General features: G+C 61.0%; 1 protein-coding gene across 1 annotated transcript; it reads left to right on the top strand.

Moving 5' to 3' along the window:
- Positions 1-8: 8 nt before the first annotated feature.
- Positions 9-11,531, top strand: LOC126649860 (5'-3' exonuclease PLD3-like; the record flags this gene model as incomplete). The annotated part of the gene is given in 7 exon segments (XM_050334212.1): positions 9-86; positions 2,392-2,592; positions 3,906-4,202; positions 6,156-6,252; positions 8,501-8,542; positions 8,767-8,944; positions 11,498-11,531. Coding segments are annotated over 7 exon segments (927 nt in total), but the record flags the coding sequence as incomplete, so codon positions are not given.
- Between the last annotated feature and the right edge of the window lie 1,982 nt (positions 11,532-13,513).

The raw sequence follows: 13,513 nt of genomic DNA, 5'->3' as shown, positions 1-13,513 counted from the left end.
GGGGTCCTGCACACGAGCTCTGGGTCGTGGACCGGAGGCACCTCTACCTGGGCAGCGCCAACATGGACTGGAGGGCACTCACACAGGTGGGGGGACCCCAAAATCAACAGGGAGACCCCAAAACTGACCCTACAGAGTGACCCCAACCCTACAGAGTGACCCCAGCCCTACAGAGTGACCCCAAACCCAGCGGCTGACCCCTCTACCTGGGCAGCGCCAACATGGACTGGAGGGCGCTCACACAGGTGGGGGGACCCCAAAACCAGCCAGGGGACCCCAAAACCAGCCTGGGGAACCCAAAACTGACCCTACAGAGTGACCCCAAACCCTACAGAGTGACCCCAACCCTACAGAGTGACCCCAAACCCAACGGGCTGACCCCTCTACCTGGGCAGCGCCAACATGGACTGGAGGGCGCTCACACAGGTGGGGGGACCCCAAAACCAGCCAGGGGACCCCAAAACTGACCCTACAGAGTGACCCCAACCCTACAGAGTGACCCCAAACCCAACGGGCTGACCCCTCTACCTGGGCAGCGCCAACATGGACTGGAGGGCGCTCACACAGGTGGGGGGCACGGGGGGGACCCCAAAACCGACCCTACAGAGTGACCCCAAACCCTACAGAGTGACCCCAAACCCTACAGAGTGACCCCAAACCCAAGGGGCTGACCCCTCTACCTGGGCAGCGCCAACATGGACTGGAGGGCACTCACACAGGTGGGGGGACCCCAAATCCAGCCTGGGGACCCCAAAACCAACCTGGGGACCCCAAATCCAACACAGGAGACCCAAACCCCAGCAACCCTACAGAGTGACCCCAAACCCAAGGGGCTGACCCCTCTACCTGGGCAGCGCCAACATGGACTGGAGGGCGCTCACACAGGTGGGGGGACCCCAAAACCAACCAGGGGACCCCAAAACTGACCCTACAGAGTGACCCCAAACCCTACAGAGTGACCCCAAACCCAACGGGCTGACCCCTCTACCTGGGCAGCGCCAACATGGACTGGAGGGCACTCACACAGGTGGGGGGACCCCAAAACCAGCCAGGGGACCCCAAAACCGACCCTAGAGTGACCCTAAAATCAACAGGGTGACCCCAAACCCAACAGAGTGACCCCAAACCCTACAGAGTGACCCAAACCCTACAGAGTGACCCCAAATCCAGCCAGGGGACCCCAAACCCAACCAGGGGACCCCAAATCCGACCCTACAGAGTGACCCCAAAACCAGCCTGGGGACCCCAAAATCAACAGAGTGACCCTAAACCCAATAGGGATGACCCCAAACCCATCGAGATGACCCCAAACCCAATAGGGATGACCCCAAACCCAACGGGGATGACCCCAAACCCAATGGGGATGACCCCAAACCCAACGGGGATGACCCCAAACCCATTGGGATGACCCCAAACCCATGGGGATGACCCCAAACCCATGGGGATGACCCCAAACCCATCGGGATGACCCCAAACCCATCGAGATGACCCCAAACCCATCAGGATGACCCCAAACCCATCGAGATGACCCCAAACCCATCAGGATGACCCCAAACCCATCGAGATGACCCCAAACCCATCAGGATGACCCCAAACCCATTGAGATGACCCCAAACCCATCGAGATGACCCGAAACCCAACGGGATGACCCCAAACCCAATGGGGATGACCCCAAACCCAACAGAGTGACCCCAAACCCAACTGGGATGACCCCAAACCCAACGGGGATGACCCCAAACCCATCGAGATGACCCCAAACCCAACGGGGATGACCCCAAACCCAACAGGGATGACCCCAAACCCATTGAGATGACCCCAAACCCATCGAGATGACCCCAAACCCATCGAGATGACCCCAAACCCAACGGGGATGACCCCAAACCCAACGGGGATGACCCCAAACCCATTGGGATGACCCCAAACCCAATGGAGTGACCCCAAACCCAACAGGCTGACCCCAAACCCATCGGGATGACCCCAAACCCAACAGAGTGACCCCAACCCTACAGAGTGACCCCAAACCCAACGGGGATGACCCCAAACCCAATGGAGTGACCCCAACCCAACAGAGTGACCCCAAACCCAACAGGATGACCCCAAACCCAACGGGGATGACCCCAAACCCAACAGGGATGACCCCAAACCCATCGAGATGACCCCAAACCCAACGGGGATGACCCCAAAGCCAACGGGGATGACCCCAAACCCATTGGGATGGCCCCAACCCTACAGAGTGACCCCAATCCTACAGAGTGACCCCAAACCCAACGGGGATGACCCCAAACCCAACGGGGATGACCCCAAACCCAACAGGGCTGACCCCAAACCCATGGGGATGACCCCAAACCCAACAAAGATGACCCCAAACCCAACGGAGATGACCCCAAACAGGTTAAGGAGCTCGGCGTCGTCATCTACAACTGCAGCTGCCTGGCCCAGGACGTGGCCAAGATCTTCGAGGCCTACTGGGCCCTGGGCGTGCCGGGGGCCACCATCCCGTCCCCGTGGCCCGAGAGCTTCTCCACCTCCTTCAACCGGGAGACGCCGCTGGCGCTGACGCTCAACGGCTCCGACGCCAGCGTTTACTTCTCGGTACGGGGCACGGGGGGCACGGGGCATGGGGGCATGGGGGGCATGGGGGGGCATGGGGGCATGGGGGCACGGGGGGCACAGGGGGCATGGGGGCATGGGGGGCATGGGGCACAGGGGGCACGGGAGGCATGGGGGCACGGGGGACATGGGGGGCATGGGGGGTCATGGGGGGGCATGGGGGGTCATGGGGGGGCATGGAGGGTCACAGTAGGTCCTGTTGGGTGTCAGTGGGTCGTGTTGGGTTCCATTGGGTCCTGTTGGGTCCTGTTGGGTCCCATTTGGTCTTGTTGACTCCTCTAGGGTCACTTTGGGTCCCATTGGGTCCTGTTGGGTTCCATTGGGTCTTGTTGGCTCCTCGAGGGTCCCGTTGGGTCCCATTGGGTCTTGTTGACTCCTCTAGGGTCACTTTGGGTCCCATTGGGTCCTGTTGGGTCCTAGCGGGTCCTGTTGGGTCCCATTTGGTCTTGTTGGCTCCTCTAGGGTCACTTTGGGTCCCGTTGGGTCACTTTGGGTCCCACTGAGTCACAGTGGGTCCTGTTGGGTCCCAATGGGTCATGTTGAGTCGTGTTGAGTCATGGTGGTTCCTGATGGGTTATTTTGGGTCTCATTGGGTCACTTTGGGTCACTTTGGGTCCTGTTGGGTCACTTTGGGTCCCATTGGGTCATGTTGAGTCATGGTGGGTCTCGTTGTGTCCCATTGGGTCACTTTGGGTCCCATTGGGTCCTGTTGGGTCCCAATGGGTCGTGTTGAGTCGTGTTGAGTCATGGTGGTTCCTGATGGGTTATTTTGGGTCCCATTGGGTCCCACTGGGTCTTGTTGGGTCCTCGAGGGTCCCGTTGGGTCTCATTGGGTCCCATTGGGTCCTGTTGGGTCCCATTTGGTCTTGTTGGGTCCTCGAGGGTCCCGTTGGGTCATGTTGGGTCCCGTTGGGTCCTGTTGGGTCCCATTGGGTCTTGTTGGGTCCCGTTGGGTCCTGTTGTGTCCCATTGGGTCACTTTGGGTCCTGTTGGGTCCCATTGGGTCCCATTGGGTCACTTTGGGTCCTGTTGTGTCCCATTGGGTCACTTTGGGTCCTGTTGGGTCCCGTTGAGTCCCATTGGGTCATGTTGAATCGTGTTGAGTCATGGTGGGTCCTGATGGGTTATTTTGGGTCCCCTTGGGTCCCCTTGTGTCACTTTGTGTCCCATTGGGTCCCATTGGGTCCTGCTATGTCCTGTTGTGTCCCGTTGTGCCCCCTTGCATCCCTTTGCATCCCATTACACCCCCTCACATCTCCCCCTCCCCTTTTTCCCCCTCCCTCCCACCCTCCCAGAAGCTCCTCCCCCTGTGCGCCGAGGGCCGCACGCCGGACCTGGAGGCGCTGCTGGCCGTCATCGACGGCGCGGGGCGCTTCGTGGACGTGTCTGTGATGAGCTACCTGCCCGGCACCGAGTTCTCCCGGCCCCGGCGCTTCTGGCCGGCCGTCGACGAGCGGCTGCGGCGCGCGGCCGTGGAGCGGGGCGTGGCCGTGCGGCTCCTGGCCGGCTGCTGGGCCCACAGCAACCCCCTCATGTTCCCCTTCCTGAGGTCCCTCGCTGCCCTCGGAGGGGAGAGGTTCCGCGTGCAGGTGGTGAGGGGGGATGGGGGCAGGGATGGACACAAAGGGGGGAGGGATGGACACAAAAGGGGGACATGGGGACACTGGGGGGAGGAATGGACACAAAGGGGGATATGGGGACACTGGGGGGAGAATGGACACAAAAGGGGGATATGGGGACACTGGGGGGACATGGGGACATTGGGGGAGATGAATGGACCCAAAGGGGGACATGGGGACACTGGGGGGATGAATGGACCCAAGGGGAATGGGGACACTGGGGAGACATGGGGACATTGGGGGGACATGGGGACATTGGGGGATGAATGACCCAAAGGGGGACATAGGGGACACTGGGGGACATGGGGACATTGGGGGACATGGGGACATTGGGGGGACATGGGGACATTGGGGGATGAATGGACCCAAAGGGGGGACATGGGGATGCTGGGGGGACATGGGGACATTAGGGACATGGGGACACTGGGGGTGATGAATGGACCCAAAGAGGGACAAACAGCCCCAAAGGGGGACATGGGGACATTGGGGGGATGAATGGACACAAAGGGGGGACAAATGGACCCAAAGGGGGACATGGGGACATTGGGGACATTGGGGAGGACACATAGGGGACACATGGGGGGAGGAATGGACCCAAAGGGGGGACAAATGGACACAAAGGGGTGAGAAATGGCCTTGGGGGGACATGGGGACACTGGGGGGGACAAATGGCCCTAGGGGGAATATGGGGGCACTGGGGACAGGGGGGAGAAATGGACCCAGGGGGGAGGAATGGACCCAAAGGGGGCATGAATGGACCCAAAAGGGGGGACAAATGGACCCAAAAGGGGGACAAATGGACCCAAAAGGGGGGGACAAATGGACCCAGGAGGGGACATGGGGACACTGGGGGACAGGGGGGAGGAATGGACACAAAGGGGGTGAATGGACCCAAAAGGGGGGACAAATGGACCCAAAAGGGGGACAAATGGCCCCAGGGGGGCACATGGGGACATTGGGGGATAAATGGCCCAAAGCGGGGACAAATCACCCCAGGGGGTGGCAAATGGCCCCAGGGGGGGACATGGGGACGTTGGGGGGGACACAGGGACATTGGGGGGGACATGGGGACACTGGGGGGATGAATGGACACAGGGGGACAAATGGTCCCAGGGGGATGAATGGCCCCAAAGGGGGACAAACGGCCCCAAAGGGGGGACAAATGGTCCCAGGGGGACACTGGGACACTGGGGGAGGAATGGACACAAAGGGGGGACAAATGGCCCCAGGGGGGGACATGGGGACATTGAGGAGGCACAAATGGCCCCAGGGGTTGATGGTGCCATTGAGGGGTGCCAAATGGGAGTGCCAAATGGGGGTGGTAAATGGCCTTGGGGGTGGTGACATTGAGGGGTGCCAAATGGGGGTGACAAATGAGGGTGACAAATGGGGGTGACAAATGGCCTGGGGTGACAGTGCCATTGGGGGGTGGTAAATGGCCTTGGGGGTGGTAAATGGCCTTGGGGGTGGTGACAGTGCCATTGAGGGGTGACAAATGGTTTTGGGGGTGGTAAATGGCCTGGGGGTGGTAAATGGCCTGGGGGTGGTGACAGTGCCATTGGGGGGTGACAGTGCCATTGGGGGTGACAATGCCCATGGGTGGGTGACAGTGCCCCAGGGGGGTGACAGTGCCATGGGTGGTGACAGTGCCAGGGGGTGGTGACAGTGCCATGGAGGGGGTGGTAAATGACCTGGGGGTGACAAATGGCCTGGGGGTGGTGACAGTGCCAGGGGGTGGGGTGACAGTGCCATTGGGGGTGACAAATGGTTTTGGGGGTGACAAATGGCCTTGGGGGGATGACAAATGGCCTTGGGGGTGACATGGTGCCATTGAGGGGTGACAAATGGTTTTGGGGGTGCAAATGGCCTGGGGGGGTTTTGGGGGTGACAAATGGTTTTGGGGGTGGTAACAGTGCCCCCCCAGAGGCCTAGCCCGTGGTGCCCCAGGACCCCCAGTCTCGGATCCCGCTCGCTCGGGTCAACCACAACAGGCTCATGGTGACCGACCGGGCGGCCTACGTCGGTCAGTGGGGCTGGGGGCTCTGGGGGCTTTGGGGGTCTGGGGGGTCTGGGAGGGTCTGGGGCTTCTGGGGGTGGTTTGAGGGATCTGGGGGAGTTGGAGGAGTCAGTGGGGCCTGGGGGCTCTGGGGGTCCTTGGGGGTCCTTGGGGTTGGGGTGGCTCAGGGAGGCTCCAGGGGGCTGGGGGTTTGGGGGCTCCAGGGGGTTTGGGAGGCTTTGGGGGATGGGGGCTTTGGGGGCTTTGAGGGGGTTTGGGGGGCCAGGGGGCTTTGAGGGGGTCTGAGGGGGCTTGGGGGTTCAGTGGGGTCTGGGGGGCAGTTTGAGGGGATCTGGGGGGTTTGGGGGGTCTGAGGGGGCTTGGGGGTTTGGGGAGCTCTGGGAGGGGTTTGAGGGGTCAGTGGGGGATGGGGGCTCGGGGGGCTTTGGGGGCAGGTTGAGGGGATCTGAGGGGTCTGAGGGGGTTTGGGGGTCAGTGGGAGGTGGGGCTTTGGGTGGGCTTTGGGGGTCCTTGGGGATTGGGGGCTCCAGGGGGTTTGGGGGTTCAGTGGGGGATGGGGGGCTTTGGGGGGCTATGAGGGGGCTTTGGAGGATGGGGGCTTTGGGGGCTAGTGAGGGGGTTTGGGGGGTCAGTGGGGATGGGGAGGCTTCGGGGGACTCCAGGGGGTTTGAGGGGTCTGAGGGGGGTTTGGAGGGGTCAGTGGGGGATGGGGGGCTCAGGGAGCTCCAGGGGGCTTGGGGGGCTTTGAGGGGATCTGAGGGGGTTTAGGGGTCTGGGGTCGGTTTGAGGGGGTCTGAGGGGGTTTGGGGGAAAGAAGGGAGAAACGCTCAAACCCCCTCCCAAACCCTCCCTGGACCCCTGTGACCCCCCCAGGCACATCCAACTGGTCCAGGGATTACTTTGAGCGCTCGGGGGCTCTGAACCCCCAAACCCCCCAAAACCCCCTGTGACCCCCCAGTGACCCCCAAAGCCCCCCAAAAGCCCCCAGTGACTCCCCTGCCCCCCAGGCACATCCAACTGGTCCGGGGATTACTTTGAGCGCTCGGGGCTCTGAAACCCCCAAACCCCCAAACCCCCTGTGACCCCCAAACCCCCAAAGCCCCCAAACCCCCAAACCCCCCAAACCCCCCAAGCCCCCCAGTGACCCCCCTGCCCCCCAGGCACATCCAGCTGGTCCGGGATTACTTTGAGCGCTCAGGGGCTCTGCAACCCCCAGACCCCCAAAGCCCCCCAAAGCCCCCCAGTGACCCCCCAAACCCCCAGGCACTTCCAACTGGTCGGGGATTACTTGAGCGCTCGGGGGCTCTGAACCCCCAAACCCCCCAAACCCCCAAACCCCCTGTGACCCCCCGGCCCCCAGAACCTCCCAGTGACCCCAAACCCCCCAGGCACTTCCAACTGGTCGGGGATTACTTTGAAGCGCTCGGGGGCTCTGAAACCCAATCCCCCAAAGCCCCCAGTGACCCCCTGCTGAGCCCCCAGGCACGTCCAACTGGTCCGGGGATTACTTTGAGCGCTCGGGGCTCTGTAACTCCCCAAAGCCCCCCAGTGACCCCCAACCCCCAAACCCCCAAACCCCCCAGACCCCCAAAGCCCCCAGTGACCCCCTGTGCCCCCCAGGCACGTCCAACTGGTCCGGGATTACTTTGAGCGCTCAGGGGCTCTGAATCCCCAAAACCCCCAAACCCCCAGTGACCTCCCAAACCCCCGAAACTCCCCAGTGACTCCCCTGCCCCCAAACCCCCCAAACCCCCAAAAGCCCTCCCAGTGACCCCCAGTGACCCCCAAACCCCCCAGGCACATCCAACTGGTCCGGGGATTACTTTGAGCGCTCGGGGGCTCTGAACCCTGTGACCCCCAAACCCCCAAACCCCCAGTGACCCCCATGTGCCCCCCAGGCACATCCAACTGGTCCGGGGATTACTTTGAGCGCTCAGGGGGCTCTGAACCCCCAAACCCCCAAAGCCCCCAAACCCCCAAACCCCCCAATCCCCAAAGCCCCCAAACCCCCAAACCCCCAAAGCCCCCAGTGACCCCCATGTCCCCCCAGGCACGTCCAACTGGTCCGGGGATTACTTTGAGCGCTCGGGGCTCTGAACCCCCAAACCCCCCCAAAGCCCCCAAACCCCCCAAACCCCCCAGTGACCCCCCGTGCCCCCAGGCACATCCAACTGGTCCGGGGATTACTTTGAGCGCTCAGGGCTCTGCAACCCCCAAACCCCCCCAAACCCCCCAGTGACCCCCGTGCCCCCAGGCACATCCAACTGGTCCGGGGATTACTTTGAGCGCTCGGGGGCTCTGTAACCCCCCAAAGCCCCCAAACCCCTCCCAAACCTCCAAACCCCCAGTGACCCCCAAACCCTCCCAGTGACCCCCAAACCCCCAGGCACATCCAACTGGTCCGGGGATTACTTTGAGCGCTCGGGGGCTCTGAACCCCTCTAGACCCCCAAACCCCCTAGTGACCCCCAGTGCCCCCAGGCACATCCAACTGGTCCGGGATTACTTTGAGCGCTCGGGGGCTCCGCCCTCGTCCTTTCCCAGCCCGGGGGTCCCGGACCTTCCGGGAGCGGCTCCGGGAGCTTTTCCAGAGGGATTGGGGTCCCCCACAGCGTCGACATCAGGAGACCCCCAGGGATGGGCCGGGCGCTGCGGACCCCTGACCCCCATCAGGGACCTCCCCCATCCCCACGGCCGGGGTTTGGGGGAAAAACGGCAAAATGGGATTTTTTGGGGGAAAGCGGCAAAAATGGGATTTTTGGGGGAAAAGTGGCAAAATGGGATTTTTGGGGGAAAATGGGGATTTTTGGGGAAACGGCAAAATGGGATTTTGGGGAAAATGGGATTTTTGGGGGAAAAGGCGGCAAAATGGGATTTTTGGGGAAAAGGGCAAAATGGGATTTTTGGGGGAAAAGCGGCAAAAATGGGATTTTTGGGGGAAAAATGGGATTTTTGGGGGGAAAATGGGATTTTTGGGGAAAAGCGGCAAAAATGGATTTTTGGGGAAAATGGGATTTTTGGGGGAGGAAAAGGCAAAAATGGGATTTTTGGGGGAAAGAGGCAAAATGGATTTTTTGGGGAAAGCGGCAAAATGGGATTTTTGGGGGAAAAATGGGATTTTGGGGGGAAGCGGCAAAATGGGATTTTTGGGGGAAGTGGCAAAATGGGATGTTTTTGGGGGAAGTGGCAAAATGGGATTTTGGTGGGAAAAGTGGCAAAAATGGGATTTTTTGGGGAAAATGGGATTTTGGGGGAAAACGGCAAAAATGGGATTTTGGGGTGAAATAGGATTTTTTGGGGAAAATGGAATTTTTTGGGGAAGCGGCAAAATGGGATTTTTTGGGAGGAAAAGCGGCAAAATGGGATTTTTGGGGGAAAATGGGATTTTTCGGGGAAAAGTGGCAAAAATGGGATTTTTTTGGAGGGAAAAATGGGATTTTGGGGGAAAAGTGGCAAAAATGGGACTTTTTGGGGGAAAGGGGCAAAAATGGGGTTTTTTGGGGAAAAGCGGCAAAATGGAATTTTTGGGGAAGCGGCAAAATGGGATTTTTGGGGGAAAATGGGATTTTGGGAAAGGCAAAAATGGGATTTTTGGGGGGAAAATGATTTTGGGGGAAAGCGGCAAAAATGGGATTTTTTGGGGCGGGGAAAAAACCTCAGAAATTGAATTTTTTTTGTTGGTTTTGTGGGGTTTTTTTTTGGTGTCCGTGTGGTCAGTGCAGACTCAGAGTTCCTCCCTTTCCCCCCCCCAAAAATCCATCCCTGGACCCCCCCAAATCACAGCTTGGGACACCTCAAATCCATCTCTGGGACCCCAAATCCATCTCTGGACCCCCAAATCATCTCTGACCCCAAAACCCCTCCCTGCCCCCTAAAACCCCTCCCAGCCACATCCCAGGGTTGCCTTTAATTTTTAATTTTTAATTAATTTTTAATTCATTTTTAATTTTAATTCATTTTTAATTTTCAATTCATTTTTAATTTTTAATGATTAATTATTTTTAGTTTTTAATTCCAACCAAGCCAAGCACGGGGTGGGGGTCTCGGGGGTCCTGGGGCAACACCACGACCCCTCCCCTCCCAAAATTCCCTGGTTAATGAAAACCCCCAAAAATGAGGGAGAAAAGTTTAAACCCCCCCCAAAAAAAAAAGCTGGATTAGGAATTTGGGGGTTAGAAAGGTCAGGGGGAGCTCAGGCAGATTTTGGGGGTCCTAAAGTGTTTGGGGGTTACTGGGATGTTTGGGGGTCCCCAAAGTGTCTGGGGGTTACTGGGAGGTTTGGGGGGTTACTGGGAGGTTTGGGGTTCTCAAGGCCCTGGGGGGTTACTGGGAGTTTTTGGGGTTACTGGGATATTTGGGGGGTTACTGGGAGGTTTGGGGTCCCCAAATCTCTGGGGGGTTACTGGGATATTTGGGGGTTACTGGATGGTTTTGGGGTCCCCAAATCCTCTGGGAGTTACTGGGAGGTTTGGGGGTCCCCAAATCCCTCTGGGGGGTTACTGGGAGTTTTGGGGGTTACTGGGAGGTTTGGGGTCCCCAAATCCTCGGGGGAGTTACTGGGAGGTTTGGGGGTCCCCAAACCCTGGGCGTACTGGGAGGGTTGGGGATTTACTGGGAGGTTTGGGGGGGTTACTGGGAGCTTTGGGGGTTACTGGGAGTATGGAAGGTTTGGGGGTCCCTAAGCTCCCCATTTTGGGGTGGGGTCCCACATGGGCCATGAATCTGGGGCTCAGCACCAGCCAGGGCAGCTGAAATTTGGGGTCCCCAAAGGCTCAGGGGGGGTTACTGGGAGGATTGGGGGTTACTGGGAATTAATGGGAGGATTTGGGGGGTCCCTAATCCCCCCATTTTTTGGGGCGGGGTCCCCATGGCCCGCAGATCTGGGGCTCAGCACCAGCTGGGGAGCTGAAATTTAGAGGTCCCCAAAGGCTCAGGGGTTACTGGGAGGATTGGAGGTTACTGGGAGCTTTGGGGGGGTTACTGGGAATTAATGGGAGGATTGGGGTGTCCCTAAGCCCCCCCCCCATTTTTTTGGGGTGGGGGTCCCCCCTATGGGCCGCAGATCTGGGGGCTCAGCACCAGCCGGGGCAGCTGAAATTTGGGGGTCCCCAAAGGCTCAGGGGGGGTTACTGGGATATTTGGGGGGGTTACTGGGAGGTTTGGGGTTACTGGGAGGTTTGGGGGGTACTGGGAGGATTGGGGGTCCTAAATCCCCCCCATTTTTTGGGGCGGGGGTCCCCTATGGGCCGCAGATCTGAGGGCTCCAGCACCAGCTGGGGCAGCTGAAATTTGGGGTCCCCTCCTCGCAGCCCCAGGGGTCGGGGGGTCCCGGGGTCTCCCGGGCAGAGCTCAGGTGGGGAGGCGAATCCCGCTCCCCGCCCCCACCACCCTGGGCACCCAGCGCGGCTCCGGGGGTTTCGGCCCCCAATTTGGGCATTTCACCTCAAACACCTCCGGGGTCCCGCCCAGCCCGGGGGCACCAATTCCAGGAGGGCATTTTGGGGGCTCCAGACCCTTCCAGGGGGCTCGGGGGCTCCGGCACCGAAAACCCCACGGAGGGGAGGGGACTCCGTGGGACCCCCCCAAATTCTCCCAGCGAGCCCCTGCCGGGTTTGGGGGTCTCACGGGGGTCCCGGGGCTCCGGCCCTTCCAGGCCAGGCCGAGGCTCTCAGCGCTGCCCCCCGGTTTTTAAGGGGGTGGGTTTAGGACCCCCGGGCCGGAGGTCAGGGCTGGACCCCCAAATTTGGGAAGGGCTTTGACCCCCGGAGCCTCGCAGGGGTCCCCGAGGCGCCAGGACCACCCTGGGGACCTCAGCTTGGGGGCCCCCGCGACCCCCAAAGGCAGCTCCGGCCCCGGGGTCCTACGGCGTGTGGGGGTCCTCGGCGTTGGGGGGTCCTCGGCGCTGGGGGGTCCCTCGGCCGTGGGGGTCCCGAGGCGCTTCCCAGCGCCCACCCCAGGCGGGGCAGGCGGAATTTGGGGGTCTCGTTGGGGAGGGGAGGGGGGGTGGTCCTGGGGTGGTCTCGGGGTCATGGCCACGAAGCCCAGGAAGCCCCCGGCCCTCCCCCGAGCTGGGGGGCTCAGCCCCAGAGACCCCCGAGGGGCCGACACTTCCATGGGGGCAGGCGGGGCCCCGGGGGTCCCTGGGGGTCCCAGGGGGTCCGCAGGGGGGTCCGGGCAGGGGGGGTCGTGCTCTGGGGCCGTCCTGGGGGCTTCCTGGGCAGTTCGGGAAGAGCCAATTCCAGGGAAAGCGAGGAGGGGGAGGGCCGGGGTCCTTCCGGGGCGGGGCGCCTTCTTGGGGGCGCCGGGAGGGAGGGTCTGGAAAGGGGGAGAAGGGGGAAAAGGGGGACAGGGGGGCGAAAAAGGGGAGAGGGGAGATGGAACTCAGGACCCTCCCCCAGCCCAGTCCTGGAGTCACAGGACCCCCTCCCACTTCCCAAATCCATGGGAAGCCCCCCATCCACAGGACCCCCATCCCAAATCCAAGGGACCCCACCTCCAAATCCAAGGGGCCCCCATCCCAAATCACAGGACCCCCCCAAATCCATGGGGACCCTCTCCCAAATCCAAGGGGACCCCTGTCATCCACCAGGACCCCCAAATCCACAGGGACCCCCCAAATCCACAGGAACCCCCACACACCCAGAGGGACCCCCCATCCACAGGACCCCCCAATCCCAAATCCACGGGGACCTCCCAAATCCAAGGGACCCCCTCCTCAAATCCAAGGCCCCCATCCCAAATCCACCAGGACCCTCTCCCCAAATCCACAGTGACCCCCAAATCCACAGGACCCCCAAATCCATGGGGACCCCCTCCACCCCAAATCCATGGGGACCCCCTACCCTAAATCCACAGGACCCCCCAAATCCATAGAGGACCCCCAAATCCAGGAACCCCACACACCCAGAGGGACCCCCATCCACAGGGACCCCCCAATTCCAGACGGACCCCCTCCCATCCCAAATCCAAGGGGACCCCCCAAATCCAAGGGGACCCCCATCCCAAATCCACCAGGAACCCCCCAAATCCACAGGACCTCTCATCCCAAATCCAGAGGGAACCCTCCCACCCGGGACCCCCCAAATCCAATGGGACCTCCCCCAAATCCACAGGGACCCCCTCAAATCCAAGGGGACCCCCATCCCAAATCCACCAGGAACCCCCCCAATCCAGAGGACCCCCACCCAGAGGGACCCTCCTCATCCATGGGGACCCCCCCAAATCCACGAGGACCCCCCCCTTTTCTCACCCCTCGGGTCCCTCTGTCC

This window comes from Myiozetetes cayanensis, unplaced genomic scaffold (assembly GCF_022539395.1).
Source record: "Myiozetetes cayanensis isolate MyiCay16 unplaced genomic scaffold, myiCay2020 scf504, whole genome shotgun sequence".
NCBI classification, from domain to species: Eukaryota; Metazoa; Chordata; class Aves; order Passeriformes; family Tyrannidae; genus Myiozetetes; species Myiozetetes cayanensis.
Note: the sequence above shows the minus strand (reverse complement) of the source record. Positions and strands in the feature narration are given on the sequence as shown.